This window comes from Daphnia pulicaria, chromosome 2 (assembly GCF_021234035.1).
Source record: "Daphnia pulicaria isolate SC F1-1A chromosome 2, SC_F0-13Bv2, whole genome shotgun sequence".
Taxonomy (NCBI): Eukaryota; Metazoa; Arthropoda; class Branchiopoda; order Diplostraca; family Daphniidae; genus Daphnia; species Daphnia pulicaria.
The window spans coordinates 8,116,116-8,137,846 of record NC_060914.1 but is presented as its reverse complement, the minus strand read 5'-3'; the positions used below and the strand labels follow the sequence as shown (position 1 = coordinate 8,137,846).

General features: G+C 37.9%; 2 protein-coding genes and 1 long non-coding RNA gene across 5 annotated transcripts; all 3 read left to right on the top strand.

Moving 5' to 3' along the window:
* Positions 1–4,673: 4,673 nt before the first annotated feature.
* LOC124327797 lies at positions 4,674–6,836 on the top strand. Its single transcript, XM_046786794.1, has 5 exons — positions 4,674–4,952; positions 5,101–5,538; positions 5,615–5,842; positions 5,908–6,065; positions 6,135–6,836. Exons 2-5 carry the CDS (start codon positions 5,181–5,183, stop codon positions 6,300–6,302), a joined length of 912 nt encoding a protein of 303 aa, XP_046642750.1. The 5' UTR covers positions 4,674–4,952; positions 5,101–5,180; the 3' UTR covers positions 6,303–6,836.
* A 5,759-nt stretch (positions 6,837–12,595) lies between these two features.
* Positions 12,596–13,356, top strand: LOC124325971. Of its 2 annotated transcripts, XR_006915473.1 has the most exons (4): positions 12,596–12,856; positions 12,925–12,996; positions 13,067–13,152; positions 13,300–13,356. It is a non-coding gene; the product is annotated as an uncharacterized LOC124325971 (long non-coding RNA). The 2 variants fall into 2 exon arrangements; XR_006915472.1 differs by having other exon boundaries at positions 13,067–13,312.
* Positions 13,357–18,715: 5,359 nt separating this feature from the next.
* On the top strand, positions 18,716–20,765 carry LOC124327868. 2 transcript variants are annotated; one of them, XM_046786893.1, is made up of 7 exons: positions 18,729–18,826; positions 18,928–19,177; positions 19,242–19,313; positions 19,385–19,592; positions 19,754–19,816; positions 19,893–20,045; positions 20,113–20,765. In XM_046786893.1, exons 4-7 carry the CDS (start codon positions 19,565–19,567, stop codon positions 20,283–20,285), a joined length of 417 nt encoding a protein of 138 aa, XP_046642849.1. In that variant the 5' UTR covers positions 18,729–18,826; positions 18,928–19,177; positions 19,242–19,313; positions 19,385–19,564; the 3' UTR covers positions 20,286–20,765. The 2 variants fall into 2 exon arrangements, with proteins under 2 accessions (XP_046642848.1, XP_046642849.1); XM_046786892.1 differs by having other exon boundaries at positions 18,716–18,826; positions 19,754–20,045.
* Positions 20,766–21,731: the final 966 nt, after the last annotated feature.

Genomic DNA, 21,731 nt, shown 5'->3' with positions numbered 1-21,731 from the left:
ATTCAATTGAGTATATAATAGAACGTATAATTTAGAGCATCTTATATCGTCATATCGTCACACCATTCAAATATTTCAGATACGCTTTGGCAGCCATAAATAAAGCAATTTCCACCTTCGTCTCTACACTCAAATTTGTCAAGCGGTTTTATTAGGCTACATGAAAACATCTTTTGCAATGTTTTCTTGGGTAAGCTAAAACATATTACTTTATTCTTCACAGTTCATATCATGAGCAGACTACTAATTGTCGAGATTGTACCGTTAGTCGATTAATATCCAAATTTTTATTCCATCAGTTTCTCGTTATGAGTTTGATGTTGGTCACATTGCAAGCGGCCCAATTTGATGGTAAGTAAACGCACAAGTTCATAAGGGAAAGGAAACTGTAAATAGGCCTATACTTGCGTATAAATATACTTAATGATTCAAATTTTGGACAGACGTTTACTGTTTGAAGCGAGAATCCGTCAAGTGCCGAACATTACTTCCCAATTGGTATTACGACAAAGCGACTGGAACTTGTTACTCGATCGTTCAACATCGGTGAATGTAGCAGCAACGTCAACAGTTTCGGGACAAAATAGATATGTGAGAAGAGGTGCGCAACACCGGCAAGTAAGTCTATTCAAATTCAAAAAATCCAAAACTGCACACATCATTATGCATTAATTATTTTCTCGCAGATGTGTGCACTTTAAAAAAAGACTCCGGAATGTGCCGAGCGGCGGTAACTGCGTGGTATTTCGATCCGCCAATTGACTCGCGTAATAACGCCGAATGCAGAAATTTTCTTTACGGCGGCTGCGGTGGCAACGCAAATCGTTTCGCGTCAAAGAAGAAATGCGACGACATGTGCGCTTAGGCCTACCTACCCTTTGGAGCCTAAAAATAATTAACCTACTAGATGTTTCCCGCAACAATAAAACTAACGAATAACAAAATCTCCGTTGGATGATGAATTGCTAAGAAGAAGATCATTCAGGCTAAACCGTTAACTTTTGTGCACCACCTCCTTTGCTATTTTAAATTTTATCCTTATAATTGGCTATAGTTCCGGAAAATAAATTGCATCAGTTATTATTTGGAAATGGTGTTCCGTATAGGGTAATCGTTGATAAAGGGTAGACTACAGTAAATAATGCATCTTTTATTAAAGGTGCTTTATTTCATTTAATTTTTCCATCTTGTTGTGATGAAATTTCCGATTACAACTCAAAATAAGAAAATATGACAGACAAACTAAAATTATTTTATGTCTTGAAATATTTAGATAATAAATAATTTAGATTACCACATCAGCAGCAGCAGCATCCATCTATAACAGCAGAAGCAGCCATCGGAACAACCATCAGTAGGGGAGAGGGGGGCTAGTTGGCAGGTGGGGTAAGTTGGCATTTTGTAGTTAGACCCTTTACAGACCACAACAAATCAAGTCTTTTACACCAAATATGAAAGACAACACCTAGATTACTCATACGAAATTTCAAAAGTATACGACTTCCCCAACAGGAGTTACAGCAAAAAGAAAAAAAAAACGGCAAAAAGTTTTTTTTGGGCCACTCAGCACTTTTCATTTTTCTCATAGTATAATACTCTAAGAGTGTCAGAAAACCCAAGCAAACAAGAATTAATGTTTGTTTATTTTTAAAATAAACCCGACATTTCTACATTAAAAAGTTATTTAGTTATCAATTTATTTGTTCGAAAAGCACCCTGTGGGGTTAGTTGTCAGAAATTTTGAGGGGCATGTTGGCATACAGATTTCTCACGAGATGCTGAGTTGAAAGTTTTCAAAATTCGACCTAGAAATTTTGGAGCAATGGAGAATCGTCACTTGCCAACTTACCCCGTATGTGGGGCAAGTTGGCAGACCCGTCGTCAGGTGTAATTTATATTAGAGCATCTTTCTACAGGGCATAACGCATCTCTCACCGAGAAGAACACGGAAAAAACTATGGTAAAACGCTTCAGGAGATTATACGAAAAGCTTATTTTCGATTATACCTATTTTTGTTAGTAGGCTATTCATCGAAAAATCAGCTAAGAATCAGTATTTTTCCTTATTTTTTTCCGCTTCGTCGAAAAAAATATGAATGACAATACAAGTTAGAGATATGAAGTTTTAAACGTAATTTTATTTAAATTGAAAAATAGAAAAAAGCAAAAATAAAAGAGACTAGACCAGCCCTACAATCGATAATCGCCATTAACCCCCCCCCCCCCCCCCGAGGGGTAGTCAACTCGAAAAAATATCCGTACACCCCGGTATTTTTAATGAAAAAATATGAAAAAATATAAAAAACAAAAAAAATAAAAAAAATATTAAAAGTTTTAACACGAAATTTTTTTTTTGCCTTACACAAAAAGGTTGCACTGAACATGTTTAGTACGTGTTTTAGGGTACTGAAAAGGAGAATTTTTGCACTTAATGTAAAAATTTTACACTTAATATGGAGAACATACTTAAATAATCTTAAAATAAGTGTCTTTTAAAACAATTAAGTACTCTTTGGCAATGTACTTAATTTAATTTGCATACTTAATAAATTTTTTAAATAAGTGCCCAATGGATTTAAGTACCTTTTCCACCTTAATAAATTGGAAGTGAAGTTTGAACATGCGGAAAAATTTCGAAGTCCAAACTCCCGTCGTGTGATACGATAGGATTGTAAAGGAAATTTAATAACTACAATGGCACAGTGGATGAGCATCCGACTGTAACCTGGTATTCCTGTGTTCAATTCGGTCACAGCTTTATCTATTATTTTTAAAATAAGTATGTTAAGTGTAGGAAAAAAATTTAAGTACTATAGAAAAATAAGTGGCACGGTAGTATTTCAATTTTTTTAGTGTATAAAATAGTTTAAGTAGGGGAGACCGGGGCTGTGTGGGACATGGGGCTACATGGGACATCGCAGTTTTGAGCATGTTCCCGTAATTTTTTTTAAATAATTTTTTTACCCAACATGGGGCATGGTAAATACTCAAATATAGTAAAAAAATTATTTAAAAAAAATTACGGGAACATGCTCAAAACTGCGATGTCCCATGTAGCCCCATGTCCCACACAGCCCCGGTCTCCCCTAGGTTGATACTATTCAGTAGGCAAATATTACTCACAAAACAACATACATATAAAAAAATTATAAGAAATACAAAAAATATAAAAAATACGAAAAAATATAAAAAATACGGAAAAATATATTTTTATTTAAATATTCGTACACCCAAATCATGAGTTGACTACCCCTCGCCCCCCCCCCCCCCCTCAAGGTACCTGTAAACACCGGAATAGAGTGAAGACGACCTAGTCCTTTGACCATAGCGGAGTTCAATGGTTCGACACTTTCGTGTTTTCCCATACAACTCAACCCATACAGCGCCAAGAATTTAGGAAGTCCTCACGCACACACCAGTGACCGTTGACGGGTTATAAACAGTCGAATACAAATGATTTACAAAAATATTTTTCTTGACTCTGAATTTACGTTATTTCCCTCTATTATTAGCCGATTAGGCCTATTGTATATATCTACAGTCCCCTCCATAAGTATGGGATCACCCCGCGCCGTTCCATAAGGCGGCGTGTATTTTTCATATGGGTTTTTCGGGTGGCAAAAATCGAAAAAATGACATAAATTCACCAAACTTGGGATTTATGTCATTTTACGTCTTTTCTATTGTCTGAATTTTTTTCAGATTTTTTCCCCTATTTTTTATGCCTAGAAAAGTGGCGCACAAAGTATCGGATCACTCCGACGCCGGCCGTGTTGTCTTATGGCGCAAATGGGCTTTTCATATTGCTTTTTATATATTTAATTTTTAAGAAGGAATTTTTATATTCAAACCCTATTTACATTTCCCTTTTATAAATTAACTGTAAGATTTCCATTATGATCGGAACCATTTCCGAATCTTCCCAGATTTATTAATTTCCCCAGTTGCTAAAATAAGAGACTACAGAAGAGTTCATTTACGGTTTACAACCTCTATCAGCTGACGTAGGCCAGAAAATTAGTGTCGTTTCTATACACCACTGGCGCTCTGCTTCCTTTTTTACTTAAGGGGCGTATAGAAACGACACTAATTTTCCGGCCTACGGCTGGCGATAGTATATATGGTACATAGGGATTCATCTTCTTATTTATATGGATTTATCTTTTCATATGCTATTTTAATTGAAAAAGAGAGTATCATATGAGGAGAGAGGGAGAGAGAAAATAGGTTAAATGCCGTATAACACACTAGTTGAAAAAAACTTGTTAAAACAAGTCAGTAGCATGTCCGTTTTTGCTTATCGGACCCCTTTTTTATAAATAAACGTATTAACCTTACAGACAACAACAAGCCGCATGCTTGTATTTTACATACAGGGCCGTGCGAACTAGTAATAAGCTAGTTCTAGCTAGTATTAATTCCCGTCTATCGTTCATATTCGTAACGCGCTAGTCAGTTCCTAGCGCGTTACGAATATGAACCCCCAAGTCAGTGAAAAACTAACTATCTACGGATATATTGCATAGTCGTTGCATAGCTGCTTAATTTTTCGTAAGGTCCTTTCAACTTCTGTAGGTAATATTAGTCTTAACAACTTAACGTTTTAGAGGTCTTACATGAAAACCAAAATCTTAAAAATGTTAAAATTAGTACCGTTAAAGAAAATTACGAGGCTAGTACGCAGTTGAATATCATTTTATTATTCAAAACGGCCGTAACAGGACGAAAATAGACGAAACACGCAAAAACATGTTGGAGGTCAAATGCTATACCGCTGCAGGTGAAATCTATCTTATTATGTCCCGTTATTGTGCCCAAACTTTTGAAAAAGAAAACCGAGAACAACACTTGTAGAACGAAAGGAGAACTGTAAAGACGCACATCATTTTCATTCGTGTCTTGCTTAATTATTTACGGGAAATCCGTTCGGCTGGAAAATCTGTTTTGAAATAGTAAGTAAATTTTGCAACCAGTAGCTACGTATTTCCTCGCTGAAAAATAGTAGTGATTTTAATCAAAGTGGGAACCATTGACTGTCACCTCAGACCTCGCGTTTGTTTACTCCGGTTTATTCAGTTATTACACTTTTCTTCTTTTAAGTTTTTTTGCAGTTGATTAGAGCCTGAATTATATTATAACGTGAGATATAATTCAAGTGAAAGTCAACAGGTGTAGTCAGTATGACAACGGTGAAAATGTCTTCGATGAACAATTGGCTTGGAATCCTTTTGTTATCAATGTTACATCTCGTGGACGCCGAGAATTTGACGGATTGGAACACTGGCGACGGCGGATTCAAGTGGCGGGCCAACTGTGATTTTCCCGGCGACGATATAGGTCAAGTTCTCTTAACAACTGCAACCCGAGAAGAGTGTGGCCGACTTTGTATTGCCAACCCGCAATGCAGCCACTTTGTGTTTTGTTATCTGGAAAAGTGTGACATGAAGAATACGCCATCAACGACACACCGTCAAGACATCGATTATGAAAGCACGGCCATTTGCGGTTTCATTCCCTGGAGATTTGAATCTCAAATTGGTATTTAAAAGCATAGCCATTGACAAAATGAATTTGAATCCAAATAATATTGTGAAAAAATATTTATGTTATTCAGGAAGGGACGACTGGAAATCTACAAGCGAAAGTGGTGCTCATAGCTGCAGTTTTTATGGCAACGACAGTTTGATTTTGACGACAGATTGCCGACAGGCCGAAGATTGCTCCCTATGGTACGACCAGGTTCTTCCCACTAATGGTTCAACAGCCTGTAAATTATTAGACGGAAATTCAGGATCGTGTTGCCCGGTGCTCCCTAAAATCACTATAAAGTTCCATGAAGAAAGTCTGTTTAAATTTTTATCCTGCTAAATGAATTATTAATTGATTCTTCCGTCTCTACTTTATTAGCGCAATACATTAAAATGATCCCCGATGAGAGGGAGCGAATAATCGACGCGGGAACAAATCTCACTCTGACGTGTGTCTACGCCTTTGAAGACGAATATCAAAAGAAAAATTATAATTTTTCGTGGGAAATTCCAGATTACTTAATAAAAAACACTGAAGTATAGATTGACATTTGACTTTACCCTCGCACTTCATTTTTCAAAATATTTTCTCTCTTGATGAAATAGTTAAGCGACTTGGACAGTCGCCTTCGCAAAACGTTTGGGAGGAACGAGACTCACATGACATCGACGTTGTCCCTGGTGAATGCAAGAGCCAGAGACACTGGAAACTTCGGTTGCAAGGGCATCCCGTACGGAATTGCAAACACGTTTAACCATTTGATAAATCATTAACAAACAAATCCTTTTTTGATAAATCATTAACAAATGATAAATCCGCTGAAATAGCAAAGTCGTGCAGGGTTGCCTAAATAGTCTTAAAAAGTCCCGAAAATTCGTTTTTTTTTGAAAAATCCTGCACTTTATCTCGCACGATTTTCTCCAAAATTCCGCAAAATCTTGCAAAAAAAAAACTGCAGAAATCTGACACGATCAGACATAATTTCCTAGTTATCCTAGTATATTTGAAGTCTTTTCTTGACAGACAGATGACAGTAAAACATTATTTTGATACTGTTGACCGACAGTTAAAAAACATTTAAATATATTATAGAGTGTTGACTGTGAATTCTTGGATAATTGACTGTGAATTCTCCAAAACTTTGTGTTCACAGTCAATTATCCAAGACTTTTCTGTATACAATTCAGATTTTTCTCCAGAGAAAAGTAATCTGTCGGCCTTTTAGGGATGGAATGGCTCAATTTCTTCTGATGAGGGGAATGTCGCGTTCACTATTAACTTGATAGTACTTGATAGTAGGCTACTCGGGTATTTGTTTAATTTTAGATGATGGGTGTTAATGTACTTGGAATACAAAAAGGAAAAAATTCCATTTCCGACTTCAAAACAGAAGTCCCCTGCCTATTTTATTTCTTCCAACTGGCACCCCTGGTCAACGAGTACAATTCCCTCAATCTGGCAATTTTTTTGAAGGCGTGACGCTGTGAGTCTTTTTTTTCCTCTGTGCCTCACCGTGTCACTCATCGAAAAACATTCTCATGCTTGAAAACAAAATCAAATTTTCAAAAACATAGTATTTAAAAAAGCCGGCAAACATTAGTTTGAGACTCCATGGCTAGAAATAGCAACTAGTGTGTGATGACGCTACATCTGGCAACACGGCACCCATCCCCCATGGATGTGCACAACAGAGAAGCTCGCGGCTCGCGCCTCTTCAGTACAAATTTGCCCCTCTTGTAGTGACGGTAACATCGCATCTCTCTCCGTACCCAATACTGATTGCATTCTTCTGAGCAAAGCGTACTTTCACTTCATCACACAGCTATGGGATGATGACCGAGATGATGATGATAAAGATACACTAGTGTATCTTTATAACTTCCACATAGCTTCTCGTTCGGCGTTTTCTAGGTGGTCATCGGGCCGTTCTTTTAGGATGGGAGATATTTTTGAATTTAAAAAAAGAGGGGGGGGGGTCAGCCTTTTTTACGAAGTAATCTAGGGACGTCAAATTTTTGTTACAATTTGGAGAGTACGCCGCCAAGGAATCATGTTCCTGGTGCGCAACAATAATTTTTTTATTGCTCTAACACGCCTTGGTGGTAAAGTTTGAGCAAAATTTCTCTTCTAAACTGTCCTCAATTTGAGGCTGAAATCATTGCTGGACTCCCTCATATCTTTTCTGGAGTAACCCTAGCCACGGTTTCGCCTTTGAGGAACTCCATGGTCTGGCTGAGCTGCATTTCTTTCTTTCAACCGAGGAGACTTCTCGGTTCAAGAAGTGAGCTCTACGTATGAAATGCAATAGTCGTTTAAAATTAAAATAATATTTTTATTGATTTCCAACCGTCCAGCAAAAGACAATAGTGAATTATGACCACTTGATTGTCAGGAAGGTCAAGAAAACCAACGAGTCAACCACCAGATCGTCGATCCACATATCTGTAGAGTGCCCAGCAACAGTCGAACCATTGGAACCATTGGATAATGACCACTAGATTGTCAAGAAAGTAGAAAACCAACGAGTTAACCACCAGATCGTCAAGCCAAACCAATGTTAACTAAAATGTCGTGGGAAAAAATATCCAGAAGGTGATTTCGATTTATTATATACCTTTCTTGGTTTACTACCACATACGGTGGTATTGAAATTCGACACGTAAACATAGACTGATCCAATTTAAAAACATCAACTCTTTATCACTTCTTCTTCGAAGCAATAGAATTAGACGTGCAGTAAAAAAACAGGTAGATATTGAAGACATTCGTGCCATTAAAAAAAATGATTTCGTCAAGTCGAATTAACTGCGGATCTAAATAAAATTGAAAAACAATCGAGATAAAAAATTATTTATGATGAAATAGTCTTTCGCGTTACCTATGTTCCGACAACGGCAAAGTTTTCCCTGATTAGGTAACGAGCCACGTCTTCCGTTGCAGACATGTTAAGAAAGACATGGTGGACTCCTGCCAAATAAAAAATAAGTTAAATTTCATAAGATTTTAAAAAAACCTAGATGAAATTACCTGCGTTAATAACGTCACAAGTCTCAGCTATTTGTCTTTTTTTCATAATAGCCGTAGAAACGCAAATATGAGCCCATGGTTCCTCCAACAACGCTTTCACACCAGCAATTTTGCTCTTCCACAACTGCATCATTTCAAGAATAAGGTTTTCCTTGAGCATAATTGAATTGCATTGAACAAACTTACCAATTCTGGAAACGCAAGGAATTCCGGCACAATTTGGCGTAAACTGTTTTTTTCGCCAACCTGAAGATCCCTTGGTTAATTAGGCAAACTTTAAAGTCCCCATTGGCGTTCAAGTCGGACTGATGGACTGCTCGATGGAACTTGCCCTTGTCGTCCAGTAGGACGCACGGTTGTCCATAGTAAAAGTCAGAGTTCTCAGACAACTCACCCTTCCGCAAGTAACCGTAAAAGGCATTGAGGTCTTCCAATTTCGTCTACAGTAATGTTTACATTAGTTGATCAATAAATGGTCTACAACACTGATAACAAATGCTACTAGAAATAAAAAATGAAATCATCTATAACCGCGACAATTGTTTACAAATATTAAAATGCCACATAAAGTGCAGAATGATAAACAATAAAAAAGGTGGTTACCTCGTAATCTTCCACATTGGATGGCCTCAAATAGAGCTCATCTGCGCTAAAGATTGAGGCAACAGTACAGTGCTGTGTACGAGTCGGCCATGGCTTCACCAGGAACCCAGTAGACAATAGGGGTACATTGCGGAACTCGGGCATGCCAAATTTCACGTTTAGTAGTGCGTCTCGACGGATTAGTCTTAACAAAGAATTTGAACACAATGTAGACAAGTTGCTGCTATGGAAGCAACAGTTGATTTTGAAAAAAAAAATTGCTTCTTTGCAAGCAATATAGAAACCGAGAGAAAAGAAATGTTTCTACACAAGTGCTGCAGAGAGAGCAATTTTAAGATGAAACACACTAAAATCTGCTGCTATGCGAGGAAATTATTTGGCAGAATAAATTACCGTATGTGGGATAGGCCATCCACCGTTTTCAGAAACGTGGCTTGATGAACTGTAGTACCTTCGATAGAGCAAAACTCGGTAATTTCATCATCAGTCCACGTACGTGATGCCCGAATTCCAGTTAAGCAGCAGCGATAAGCAAGTGGCTGCTCCTGCTCCTGTTCTTCGTAAAGTTGGATGTTGCCGTAGTCGACGAACTCTACTTCGACTCCCTTCGCCGTAACTTTATCCCTGTACCACGTGCCGTCATCGTGGTATTTGGCGGCACATTCCTTGCGTTTTTTTACAACAACAGACTCTGAAAAGGGTGAAACAAAGGAAAACGTAGTTGACGCAAATTATAACGAAATTTGCATGAAGACATACTTAGCTCCATGGTGTTTAGATCGTCCTGTATACGCTTCAACTGGCTCTCTTCGGAGACGAGCTGAATGGTGAATGCCACAAGATTGACGGCACTGTTAACAAACACTTGATATTCGCCCTCAAGTTCGTTCTGAAAGGCAAGATCTGTAAAAACGCCACCACCAGAACCTATCGCTCTTCGTCGGCTACTTGTAGGAGGAAGAAATGGGGTGTTCACAGATGGGCCAGTGACGTAAATTAATGGGTTAAACATCCTATCAGCTACTTCCTGTATGGATTCTTCAACTACTTCGTTTGTCTCTTCTCTTCTTGTCTCTTCAACAACTTCATTGAGCTCACTCCTGGTAAGAGCAATCTTCACCATGGTCAGCCTTTCTACCATTTTCTCTCTGTGGTGATGGAAAATTTCACTGATGAAATCACGAACACTGTATTCAATTTGGAAATGCTTCGCCAAATTTTCATAAGCATCAAGTTCCTTTAGGTAGCTCTATAAAAAACGTTATTGTAGCATTCTATGGTGAAAACCTTTGCGATTCTTGCGGGTTCACGTCACATTTCTGTTCAAGTTTTCGCAAGTTCCTGTGTGAAAAATCTGTAAAGCTGTGCTTACCTCCATTTCTTGTATAACAACTGGGGAAACCGCAAAACATATTTCTTTTGGTACAGAATTTAAGAAAGAAAACAATGGCGATGTTTTCTCGATGTAGAGACACTGTCTTTCAATCAATAGACAAACTTCTTTCCAGTACACGTACAGCTCGTGATTACATGTAATGATGTCACTGCACCTCCTCTAGCGTATGAAAAATCCGTCGGCATCTGTACATGTTTCAAGCAAACCACGTACCTAAAACAAAAAGGAAATTACGTTGAAACCAGAAAAAAACATGTTGTAATGATAGCAATGTTACGTAGTTAATTAGAAAACTGCTGCAATGAGAGCAATAGAAATTACAGCATGGTCGTAAAAATAAAAAAAATTGCTGCTAGAGCAACATTGCTGGAATTGAAACATTTTAAAAATTGCTGCTAGAGCAATATCACTGGATTTGAAAAAAATTAACAAATTGCTGCTAGAGCAACATCATTGGAATAGAAACATAAAAAAAATTGCTGCTAGAGCAACATTAATGGATTTGACACATTTTAAAAAATTGCTGCTAGAGCAACACAACTGAATTTAAAAAAAAAATACACTTTTACAGAATATTTGAGGTTATCTAGCAACATTTCGTTGTTAGTATTGTCTCTGGATGACAAAACTTGACTAATTAGCTTTTGGATTTCCGAAGGATTTGTTGGCAAGTAGGAAATTTGTAACTGATCAATAGAGTCCAGGAAGGTACCCAACGCCTTTGAACTTTAAAGTCTTTTCCGCTCAATTGCGTTGTAGTCTAGTCAATTGTAGGATTCCAGTTTTCGTTGGTATTCTAGAAGAGAGGATAATTTTCCTTGTTTCGGACCCATATTAATGGCCATCACCTCTGTAGCTTTTTCAGAGTCGAGGAGAGACTCGTGCAATTGCCATTGCTCTTCCATGAATCCTTTCAACTCATTGTAGATTGGTTCAATTTCTCTTAGAGTTGTGCTGGCATCACGGTACTTTTCTTCTTCAATAAGGAAATTCAATTAGAGAGCAACAAAGAGGTGGATGCACCAGTTGGAGCAACAGAGGAAGTGCAGGAAGAGTCTCATGTGGAAGAAAAAACAACCTGAAAGCAGTAAAGACGAAGAAGGTGAGCTAGTTGAAGGTGAAGAAGGCGAAGAAGTTGAAGGCGAACATGAAGAAGAAGAGGTTGTAGAAAGAGAAAAGGGAGAAGGTGATAGAGAAGAAAGTGACGACGAAGATGCTCTAGCCAAGCCATTAGATGATGATGAAGACCGCCAAAAGCCTCAATATATTCCGAAAAGAGGTGGCTTTTTTTAACACGATGTTCGAAATCACGAAAAAGTTGCAGAGGCAGCCACATAAATATAACAAGTTTCCCTTTTAACTTGTTTCATTGTAAATAATAATATTTTTCAACATTTGTGTAGTAAAGAGCCTGTAGCCAGAGTAGTGGTGGAAAAACCGAAGAAGACGAGAAGTGAAGCCACCGATCGTTGGTGTCATGATATGTTTGACCCAAATCAGCAAGAGCCCAAGAGTGACCAAGAGTTGGTTGATCACTACGGATGCAACATTCGCCGGCAAGTAGGAGATTCGAGGTAATGCACGGTTAACGAGTTAGCAACAATCTACTTTTCACTAACCGTTAGGTGAAGTTATTTTTTACAGATTGGGCCTTCGCATGTGGTCGTAACAAGTGGGATGTTACACCATGGAAAGATGAAGATGCTTATTCTCGGCCTCGCGAACGAGGTGGTGTCGTCTCAAGAGGTGTTCCCTCAGAACGCGTCTGTGTATTGGAACGCAGTCACGATTCCCGTCCGCCCACGCAGCGTCAAGAAATGCCTAAGAAGGATGTTAATCGTGGAGGTGCAATTGGTTTTTCGGGACCCCCTAGCGATGAAGCCTCGCCTCGAGGAAGAGGAGAAAAGATTGTACCTGGTCGTCGGGAGGTTTATAATCCCAACTCGGTTCCCAGAAGCTTTTTTTTAAAAAAAAGCTTATTATATGCTGGTATAACATTGATTCTATTCGTAAATGCCATTGTCCGACTTTCCACTGAATTGAATGTTTAGATTATTTTGATCTTTGTCTCCTTGACGGCCTACGGTTCGACGTCCTCTGCCCAGCAACCAACCACCTGGACCAGCCCTCACTTTTACTACCATTACAACACCCTACTAACCCTGCCTACCCAGAAGGTATCAGCCGATGAAAAAGCAGGAAATAAGCAGCAGCTTTTCACTAATTACAACGATCACAGTATGCAAAACACCTTAGGATCTCATGTCGTACTGCTAACAACATGCCTGAGGGATCTGAAAAGTAAGTTAAGATAAAACAAAAGTTTCTAATGGGAATTCGGATAAATTACGTTTACAAACTATTATCAGCTACGAAAGCCGATTTGGTGCACACACATTCCGAGGTCGAAAATGTTAAAAAGGAACTGAATAAGCTGAAAGGTGATTTTTTATTATTTTCGTTTACAAACAAAGAATAATTGAAAATTTGAAATAACCAATGATTTCTCAGATACTTAATTTAACTCGACGTCAAATCCACTTTTGGCCAATGTTATAGCCACGGTGGAAAGTATGAAAAAAGAGATGACTGGTATGGTCACTAAAACTGATTTCGCACAGACTTTGGACTTAAAGGCCGACAAAACAGCGTTGAACTTAAAGGCCAACATAACAGCGTTGGAATTAAATGCCGACATAACAGTTTTGAACTTAAAGGCCGACAAAACAGCATTGGATTTAAAGGCCGACAAAACAGCGTTGGCACAGACTACGCAACGCTTGGATGAAACTCACACATCACGTGTCGAAAGCGTAAAAAATAAACTGACTGACGTAATCGCTACAGTTGAAAATCTGAAAATAGATACAGATGCTGGTAAGTTCAATCAATCCCGCTACATTTTTGTTTCACACTCTGATTGAAAAAAAATCAAATTCAATTTTTATTTAATTGCCAGCGAGCACTCCTTTCAGTATTGGTCGAATGCCTAAATCTTGTGCCGATCCGCAGCAAATTGGTCACCGGAAAAGCGGATTGTTTTCAGTCAAGGGCGACAAAACTATCGACAACATCTACTGTGATTTTACAAAACCAATGACTGAAGCAGGTACCGACTAAAATATTCAAACAAAAATTGTCCATCAATTAATTCACAATTTCGGTGGACAGGCTTTCAAAAATTGATCGGTCAGGTCGACGTTAAAGTAACGCCCATTTATTTTTACGCCCAAAAATCATTAGGCTTTGGGACTCTCAACGCCATTGTTCCATTTGATTTGCTGAGATTAAATAAACGTGGGGAATGCCATGAACACTAATGGAGTATTTGTCGCTCCTACATCAGGCAAATACTTTTTCACTTTTTCGGGTGTTAGTGATCGTAGCAGCGTGCGTCTTAATCTGCAATTGAATACAGCAACCGTAGATTGGTCAAGGATAACACAAGGGATCGGAGTTGGTGAATATCAAACATTTTCGCTGAAATCCACCTTGCAACTTGCTAAGGGCGACCAAATTAGACTCATATTAATCGATGGAATACTCCACGATCACGCCCACCATTTCACCAATTTTGTTGGTCAGCTACTCAAGGAAGACATCTTTCATTAAACGGCATGCAAACGCCAATTTTGAAAGAACCAATTTTGATTACGGAAACAATTTCTAACAAAACATGCCTAGTTTACTTTTGTTTGCCCTTAGAAGACAAATTGCAATTGGAAAATGGCGAATGTTCTATTTTTATTGGACTGGGAATAGTTACACTAGTTACAAATAAAGCAATGGTGTCGATTTGTTTATTATTTATTACAGATCCCTGCCTATTTTAAAGAAAAAAAGTTCTGATTCTACTAGGAGCTTGTCAAAATTTAATTAAAACCCAACGGCCTCATGGAATCATATAGAACGGTTGAATGGGTTTGAAAATCGTGCTCCTTGCTATACTAACTTGCTAAGTCGGAAACCAACCATATGCCAGGTTAGTGAGGCATTATTAAGGTCTAGTCAATTTCAATTTCGTTTTTGGTACAGTAGGATGCAGGAAAATGTGTTGTTTTGGCCATTAAACTTCCTTGGCGGGCAGGGCATATTTTCCTGCAATCTAATAAGGAAATGGTTCACCCATACATGAAACAAAAGGCCTAACTTTCAACAACACTAGAAAGGCAGAACGTTCTCCTCCTCGTGTTGTCGTCTTGCCCGGGCAGAAAAACCGGTTCACGGACGGTAGTTCGGTTCAGCTAAACACAATCAAAATCTTTAGGGTGGAAAACGATGAAAATTATCCGTCAAAATAAAAAGGAACAAGAAACAAACAAACATCGAAAAATTCATTTGTCTGTTAAAATAGAATCGCCAATGCAATGGCAAAATTGCCTGTTTTTTTTACGTCACTGACGGTCAGCGGTCCGGTAAGAAATGAGGAACTAAAGGCCAGAGAAAATGAAGCCTACAAATGTGTCCTGATTTATCGTGCTAAATTACTTATTAAACAACTCGTAGGTTGCTTGGGCACATTGGCAAATAGCCTACCAATCTCTGACAACGACCCCTGTCTATTATAACAAAACCAAAAACTGGAACAACAAACAAACCTCATCTATTGGAAGTTTGCATGCCACTTTGAAAACTCAACTCATTCAAAAACGAACAACAAGAGCAGAAAAACCTTCACCAACCTCTCTCAAGTGCTTTTGCAATTGATTTAAGACCAAACAAGAGAAAAGGAAGGAAAATGATGGCATTGAGTCAAGTCGGAATCATTATTAAAATTCCAATAAAGGATCCCCCTAGTTGAGGTCTTGCCTTTGTGTCCGGTTCCGAGTGGATTTGCAACCTCTGTCCAGGTACTCGTTCGTCAATTGCACACGTCGAAAATTACCGAATGGCAGCGATGAAATGAAACCAGTCGGCCAGGAAAATATAAGACCAAAGTTGGCTGCAAACGGATTTCAGTGGTTCTGCTAAACGTCACTGCAATTCCACAATGCTGTTGACAATGAAAGAAACGTAAATTAAAAATCACACACACACAGACGACGCGGTCACTTTGAAATTGAGGGATTTGACTGTCTGACAACTGATCACGACAATAGCATCAATCAAACTAAATCTGTTAATCCCAAGACCTTGACAAAAAGTGTTGATCCTTGAAGTAATAATTTGTTTGGTACTTGAAAGAAAAGCAACTGGAAGGGATAGGCGCAAATTTCCTTTTTGATGACCCATTCCCCTTTCACAAAAGAATCAAAAGGAGACGAAATGTGAAACGAAATAATCCGAAAAAAATAAATAAAAAAGAACATACCATTCCCGGCTCCAACGAAAAAAGGCAACCATTTTGCCTTGTCCCTTTCTCCTTATGACATTTTCACACTGTTTCTTAAAATCAGTCGGTGAAAAAATGTCCCAGCCAAACGGACAAGGATCCAGGTGGAAAAGCAAGCTGAAGCATGAGATGAGGTTACTGCCAACTCCAGCAGCTCTTGGTGCCAAACCCTGTTTTAAAAATTCAATTTCTAGATCAATTTTACGAAAGCAGCGTCCGTCCGTCAGATGACACATTTAATCTAAATTAGGGGTATAGTGGGAAACTGTGGTGGGAAAAGTAAAAACACTGATATTGAAATAACCAATCAGTTTTAATCAGTTTTAATACAGCAATGTAGCGGAGTAGAGAAAAAAAACATCTTGAATGAAATCAATTTAGGCTCATCAGACGACATAAGGTTTGATCAATTGTTAAAAAGAAAAACAACAATTTGAATTCCCACACAAGAAAACTAGGTTCATTAGGCTATTACGGAACCCAGATCTGGGGAAGAGCTAGCTTGGCAACTTCAACAACGTCCAATCAACAATATTTTTCTATGTACAGTGCACTGTGAGAAAACTTTTTTTTGTTATGTGAATTTCATTATGTGAGGATATTGACAAGAAAACTTCAAAGGTTTTTGTACTGAGCTCAACACTGTGACTTAATTTGATATTCTGGGCTTTAGAAAATGGCCTCAGAATTGTGTGTATCTTATAGTTAATACAAGACAAAAATAATTTGTGGAATCAAATTCTACAATAAGCCAGGAAATTTAAGATAACAAATGAAAAAAGTCAATCAAGGGTTTACCAATTTACAGCTAGATACCATGACTGCTTCAGATTGTAATTGCAATTCAATCATGTCTGCTCAAAATATGGCTCTTTACAGGTGATATGTCACGAGGAAAATGTGTAACACCACCCACAATGACCAGTTCACCAAATTCAGAAGCAAAATATTTTTCTCAGCTGCTCACATCTATTTTCAAAATTTTTTTTTAGATTGGAATAATCAGCAATACATGCAGCAAAGGTTAATAGTCTTAATACCATCCATACTAGTGAGACACTCGGTAACAATGCTAATGGAATATAAGCACTAATATTCTCCACCACCCTAACAGATTAAATGTTATTATCTGCTGTGTATAGCTCTGGCTCGTTCAAAACACTTCTACAGATTTAGTTAAATATTTAATTATTACTGATTAATTTAAAGTAAAGCCAAGTTTTTTTTCTCACACACGTAAAACAAAATAATTCGTATTTGGTGTGCCAGTGGGAGAAACGATTGTGGAATAGATTTGCTGTCAGATAAGAACGAGAAGTAAGCGTTAACTATAGTGGCATCCCCCCCTTCTACCACATTTTTATCAAGATATATAACAGCTGAAGTTACAATAACAAATTACAGGTTGTCAAGATAAAACAAAATCCAAGGAAACAATTGGCTCGCGGGCATAAAAAGTCAAAAAAGTGGCATAAAAATACCGTCAAATTCATCGAGAAGCTTGAAAGTGAACCGGTTCTTTCTCTAATTTAAAGACAGTACGACAAGGTAGTGCGTTATCAAATCAAGATCGCGTAAGGAAACTTAAAGGTCTGATACGATTTGATGAGTTTGGCGAGAAATTTCTTATTGATTAAGATGTGATCGTTGCCCACTCCCAATTTTACGAAGCTCTTTATAAATAAAAAAATTGTTCAACCTTAAACCAAAGCCATCTTGGTGAAAAACAATAGATGTGGGGTAAAGGGTCGGCAGGGAGAATGTCAAGATGGAAATGTACAAAAAGAAGTAGTGTCCCGAACTGAATCAACTATAAAATGCAAGGTAAATGGAAAAGTTGCAAATGAACTCGTTATATCTGCTTTTGGCGGCTTTTGGCTTGAATCAATTTATAAACCAACGACGACCATTCAACATAGTCTGTGACTTGCGCTACACGATCTTGAAATTCTGCTCTCACTGAGTTACAGCTCACGATATCCCAAAAACGGTTGGAAATATTTCAGCAGTCACTCATCTCTTACAGCGTCAGACGCGATCGTTAGTTATCTGAATCAGGAAGTGTACATCTGTACAGTGCATATCAATTTCATCGACATTTCTAATCGAGAAAGCATTCCTCCGAGAAAACCTTTATTTTCATTATTTACCAACGCACTTAAAAAAACAAAATTAAATTTAAGTAATTTCACTTTTAAATACAAAAATAAATTTTAAAATTATATCTATTAAACGCCAAATCCTTTCCTCTCAATTCGTCATGATTTCCTCTCAGCTTTTAATCATTAGTGAAATGATAAATTTTTTCTTCGAATCCCTCAGTCTGCAAGATGTTTTGTAGACCCCTTCTCCACAAACAAGTTGAGCATTAAAAGCTATAAATACTACGAACTTGACAGAAAATAGCAAGCTTTTTTGTGGCTTTTTATTAGCGCTCACCTACAACTCATTTAGCAACGAACAGATTTCGTGACTTTCATAACAGGTTATCTCAAAAAATGGGAAAAATTTGTTTCGTCCAGACAAAAAAAACAAATAAATATTTAATATTTAGACGATAGACAACAGATGCGACGATCAGATTCCTAGAACTGAAAATGCGTGCGCAGAAGAATTGATGAGACCAACAAAGTTCAAGTTTAAAACCTTTTTTTTAACACAAAATGGAAATTTGTGAGATGGTTATCAGTTCACGTCAAAGGAAAACGCATAACTAATCATTTAGAAAATAAAACTAGACTCGCGATACATTTGGTCTAGTCGTTTCTTCTTCCATTTCAGCGGTTGATTCAGACATTTCGAATAAATGGCAAATTACCCGACGGCAATGCAAAATCCGCACTATATAAAGGGCGACCATTTCCCCAGTTTTCCATCAGTCGTCGCCAGTTTTACGATCCAGTAAAAAACTCGCAGCCATCGCAACCATGAAATACCCGGTAATTAAAAAAAAATCATTGCTAATTTATTATATGCTGGTTAAATATTGATTCAATTCGTAAATGCCACTGTCTGACTTCCTACTGAATTGAATTTTCAGATTATTTTGATCTTTGTCTCCTTGACGGCCTACGGTTCGACGTCCTCTGCCCAACAACCGACCACCTGGACCAGCCCTTACTTCAACTACCATTACAACACCCCACTGGACCTGCCAACCCAGAAGGTCCCGGCCGATGAAAAAGCAGGAAATCCGCAGCAGCTATTCACTAATTACAACGATCACAGTATGCAAAACACGCTAGGATCTCATGTCGTACTGCTAACGACATGCCTGAGGGATCTGAAAAGTAAGTTAAAAATGAATTAAAATTCGTTTCTAATGATAATTCAGATAAATTATTTGAAATTTAGCTACGAAAGCCGATTTGGTGCACACACATTCCGAGGTAGAAAATGTTAAAAAGGAACTGAATAAGCTGAAAGGTGATTTTTTATTATTTTCGTTTACAAACGAAGAATAATGGAAATTTGAAATAATTCCATTGATTTCTCAGATACACCATTAAACTCGACGTCAACTCAACTTTTGGCCAATGTTATGGCCACGGTTGAAAATATGAAAAAAGAAATTATCACCAAAAACGATTTGGCACAGACTACTTAACGATTGGACGAAACTCACACATCACGCGTCGAAAGCGTAAAGAAAGAATTGAGCAACGTAATGACTAAAAATGAAAAATTTGAAAATTAATACAAATGGTAAGTTCATTAATCCCTAAGTTTTAAAATTACCATGCCTAAGGGATCTGAAAACTGAAAAGTAATGAATTTTACTACCAATCTAATCACATTGAGACTTCGTATTATTTATGAATTTATGGATTAAACTGCAACGACGGTTTAAAAATCTTTTTTTGCAGAAAATACGGAGGGACTGGTGGTGACCAATACTAAAGTTCAGGAATTGACCTCGCAACTTACAAGTTAAATTTCTCAAATATCAATTTATACTGACAACCACAAACTTGACCATTTTGACTGTATTCTCAATGAAAACAGAAAGTACGGCCGCATCGTCCATTGGCAAAATCCTAGTCTCATGCGGAGATCTTCATCAGATCGGCCACAAGAAAAGCGGATTGTACTCTGTCATGGGAAGTAAACAAGTCGAAAACGTCTATTGCGATTTCACTAAACCAACTGGAGATGCAGGTAAAATAATGGCCGTCTTGTTTAGAACAGCACAGAGGTTTATAACTTTAGATGATGCCATTTAAAGGGTTGCAGAAATGGATCGGCTACGCTAACGTGAAATCAACTCTGGTCTACTTCTACGCTCTGCGGAATAGTGCCTTCGACGAAGCCAATGTTCCCATTCCGTTTCAGAGCGAAAAAATTAACATGGGTGGAGGAATGAATTTGTCAACGGGAAAATTCACGGCACCCGTCTAGGGAGTCTATTTCTTTTCTTTTACGGGATTGGCTGGCTTCTCAAGTACTTCGCAAACAAAGGGATTGAAAATCGCTTTTTACTTAAACGGCAATTACCTCAGTACGGCTGAGGTGGGTGAGGCAAACACCCCTGGCCACTCATCCACGCTAACGATGCAATCAACGCTAAGTATGCAAAAGGGAGATCAAATATGGTTGCAGATTTGGTCCATTTCACCCGGTGTCACATTGTGGGACAGCAATTATCACCATAATCATTTCACTGGTTTTCTTCTGCACGAAAAAATGTTTTTCTCGCTTTAATTTGATATCTGGACAAACATAACAACGTAAATGAGTTTGGTGACATTATCGATACCATCGACAAGGAGATTTCCGGAATATGAATTTTTAAATGCATTAAAAACTGATTCTGCCTTCAATTTTACTGATATATTTGCATCAATAATTTTTCCATTTCTTTGACTAAATCTGTCACCAAGAAAAAATCCAATACACAACACAAAGGAAATCTCAGCCAAATTCTTTTTTTTTTGCCTATCCGCAGAATTATAGAAATCGATCGTTTACGTTTACGCATGAAGTCGATATCCACTCAAGGCAAGAGAAGGCCAAGCAAATGCAAAGAAACTCATCAGAAAAAAAACATAGAAGCTGACAACAACATGTTAAACACACAGCACTATCCTCAACGTAAAAATTAGACCCCCGGCAGCGCGGGTTCTAATAAGCTAATAGCGTTCATCACGATCGTTATGGGAAAAAATCACGAATCACTGATGCTTGACCTTCTCAACAACGAAATTCGAAAATAGGAAGTTCACGAACTTAACAGAAAATAATACCCTTTTTTACGCTTGTTCATTAGCGTTTCCTTGCAACTCATTTAGCATTAAAAAGCTTTCCTGACTTTCAAAACAGGTTAATCAAAAATGGAAAAGTTGCTGCGTCCAGACTGCAAACAAATGAACATTTATACTATACCGTACAACAGATGACATGATCAGATTCCCTGAACCTTTAAATGCGTGAGCAGAAGAATCGATAAGACCAACCAAGTTTAAGTTAAAAACAATTTGTGTCACAAAAAGAGTTTTTTTGAGATGGTACTCAGTTCACGTCAAAGAAATACGCATAACGATCTCTGATAACGACCCCGTTTCTTTGAACAGCATAACCAAAAACGGGAACACTAAACAAACCTCATCTATTAGAAGTTAGCATACCATTTTGAGAACTCGACTCATTCAATAACTAATATCCACAAAAGCAGAAAACATTCATCAACCTCTCGCAAAAGTGCTTTTAGGAATGATCTAATACCAAACTAGTGAAAAGGAGGGAAAATGATGGCAGTGAGTGCAGTCGTATCAGCCATCTTACTATAGAGACAAATAAAGATTCTCTAAGTTTAGGGGGTCTTACCTTAGTTTCCGGTTCCTTGTG

Excerpts from the sequence above, each read along its gene's own strand:
- LOC124327797 (XM_046786794.1), top strand. The coding sequence starts at position 5,181 with ATGACAACGGTGAAAATGTCTTCGATGAACAATTGGCTTGGAATCCTT. Across the intron at positions 5,539-5,614 it reads GAGATTTGAATCTCAAATTG|GAAGGGACGACTGGAAATCT; the intron begins GTATTTAAAAGC and ends TATGTTATTCAG. Across the intron at positions 6,066-6,134 it reads ACTTAATAAAAAACACTGAA|TTAAGCGACTTGGACAGTCG; the intron begins GTATAGATTGAC and ends TTGATGAAATAG.
- LOC124327868 (XM_046786892.1), top strand. Across the intron at positions 19,178-19,241 it reads ATGCCTGAGGGATCTGAAAA|CTACGAAAGCCGATTTGGTG; the intron begins GTAAGTTAAAAA and ends TTTGAAATTTAG. Across the intron at positions 19,314-19,384 it reads GGAACTGAATAAGCTGAAAG|ATACACCATTAAACTCGACG; the intron begins GTGATTTTTTAT and ends TTGATTTCTCAG.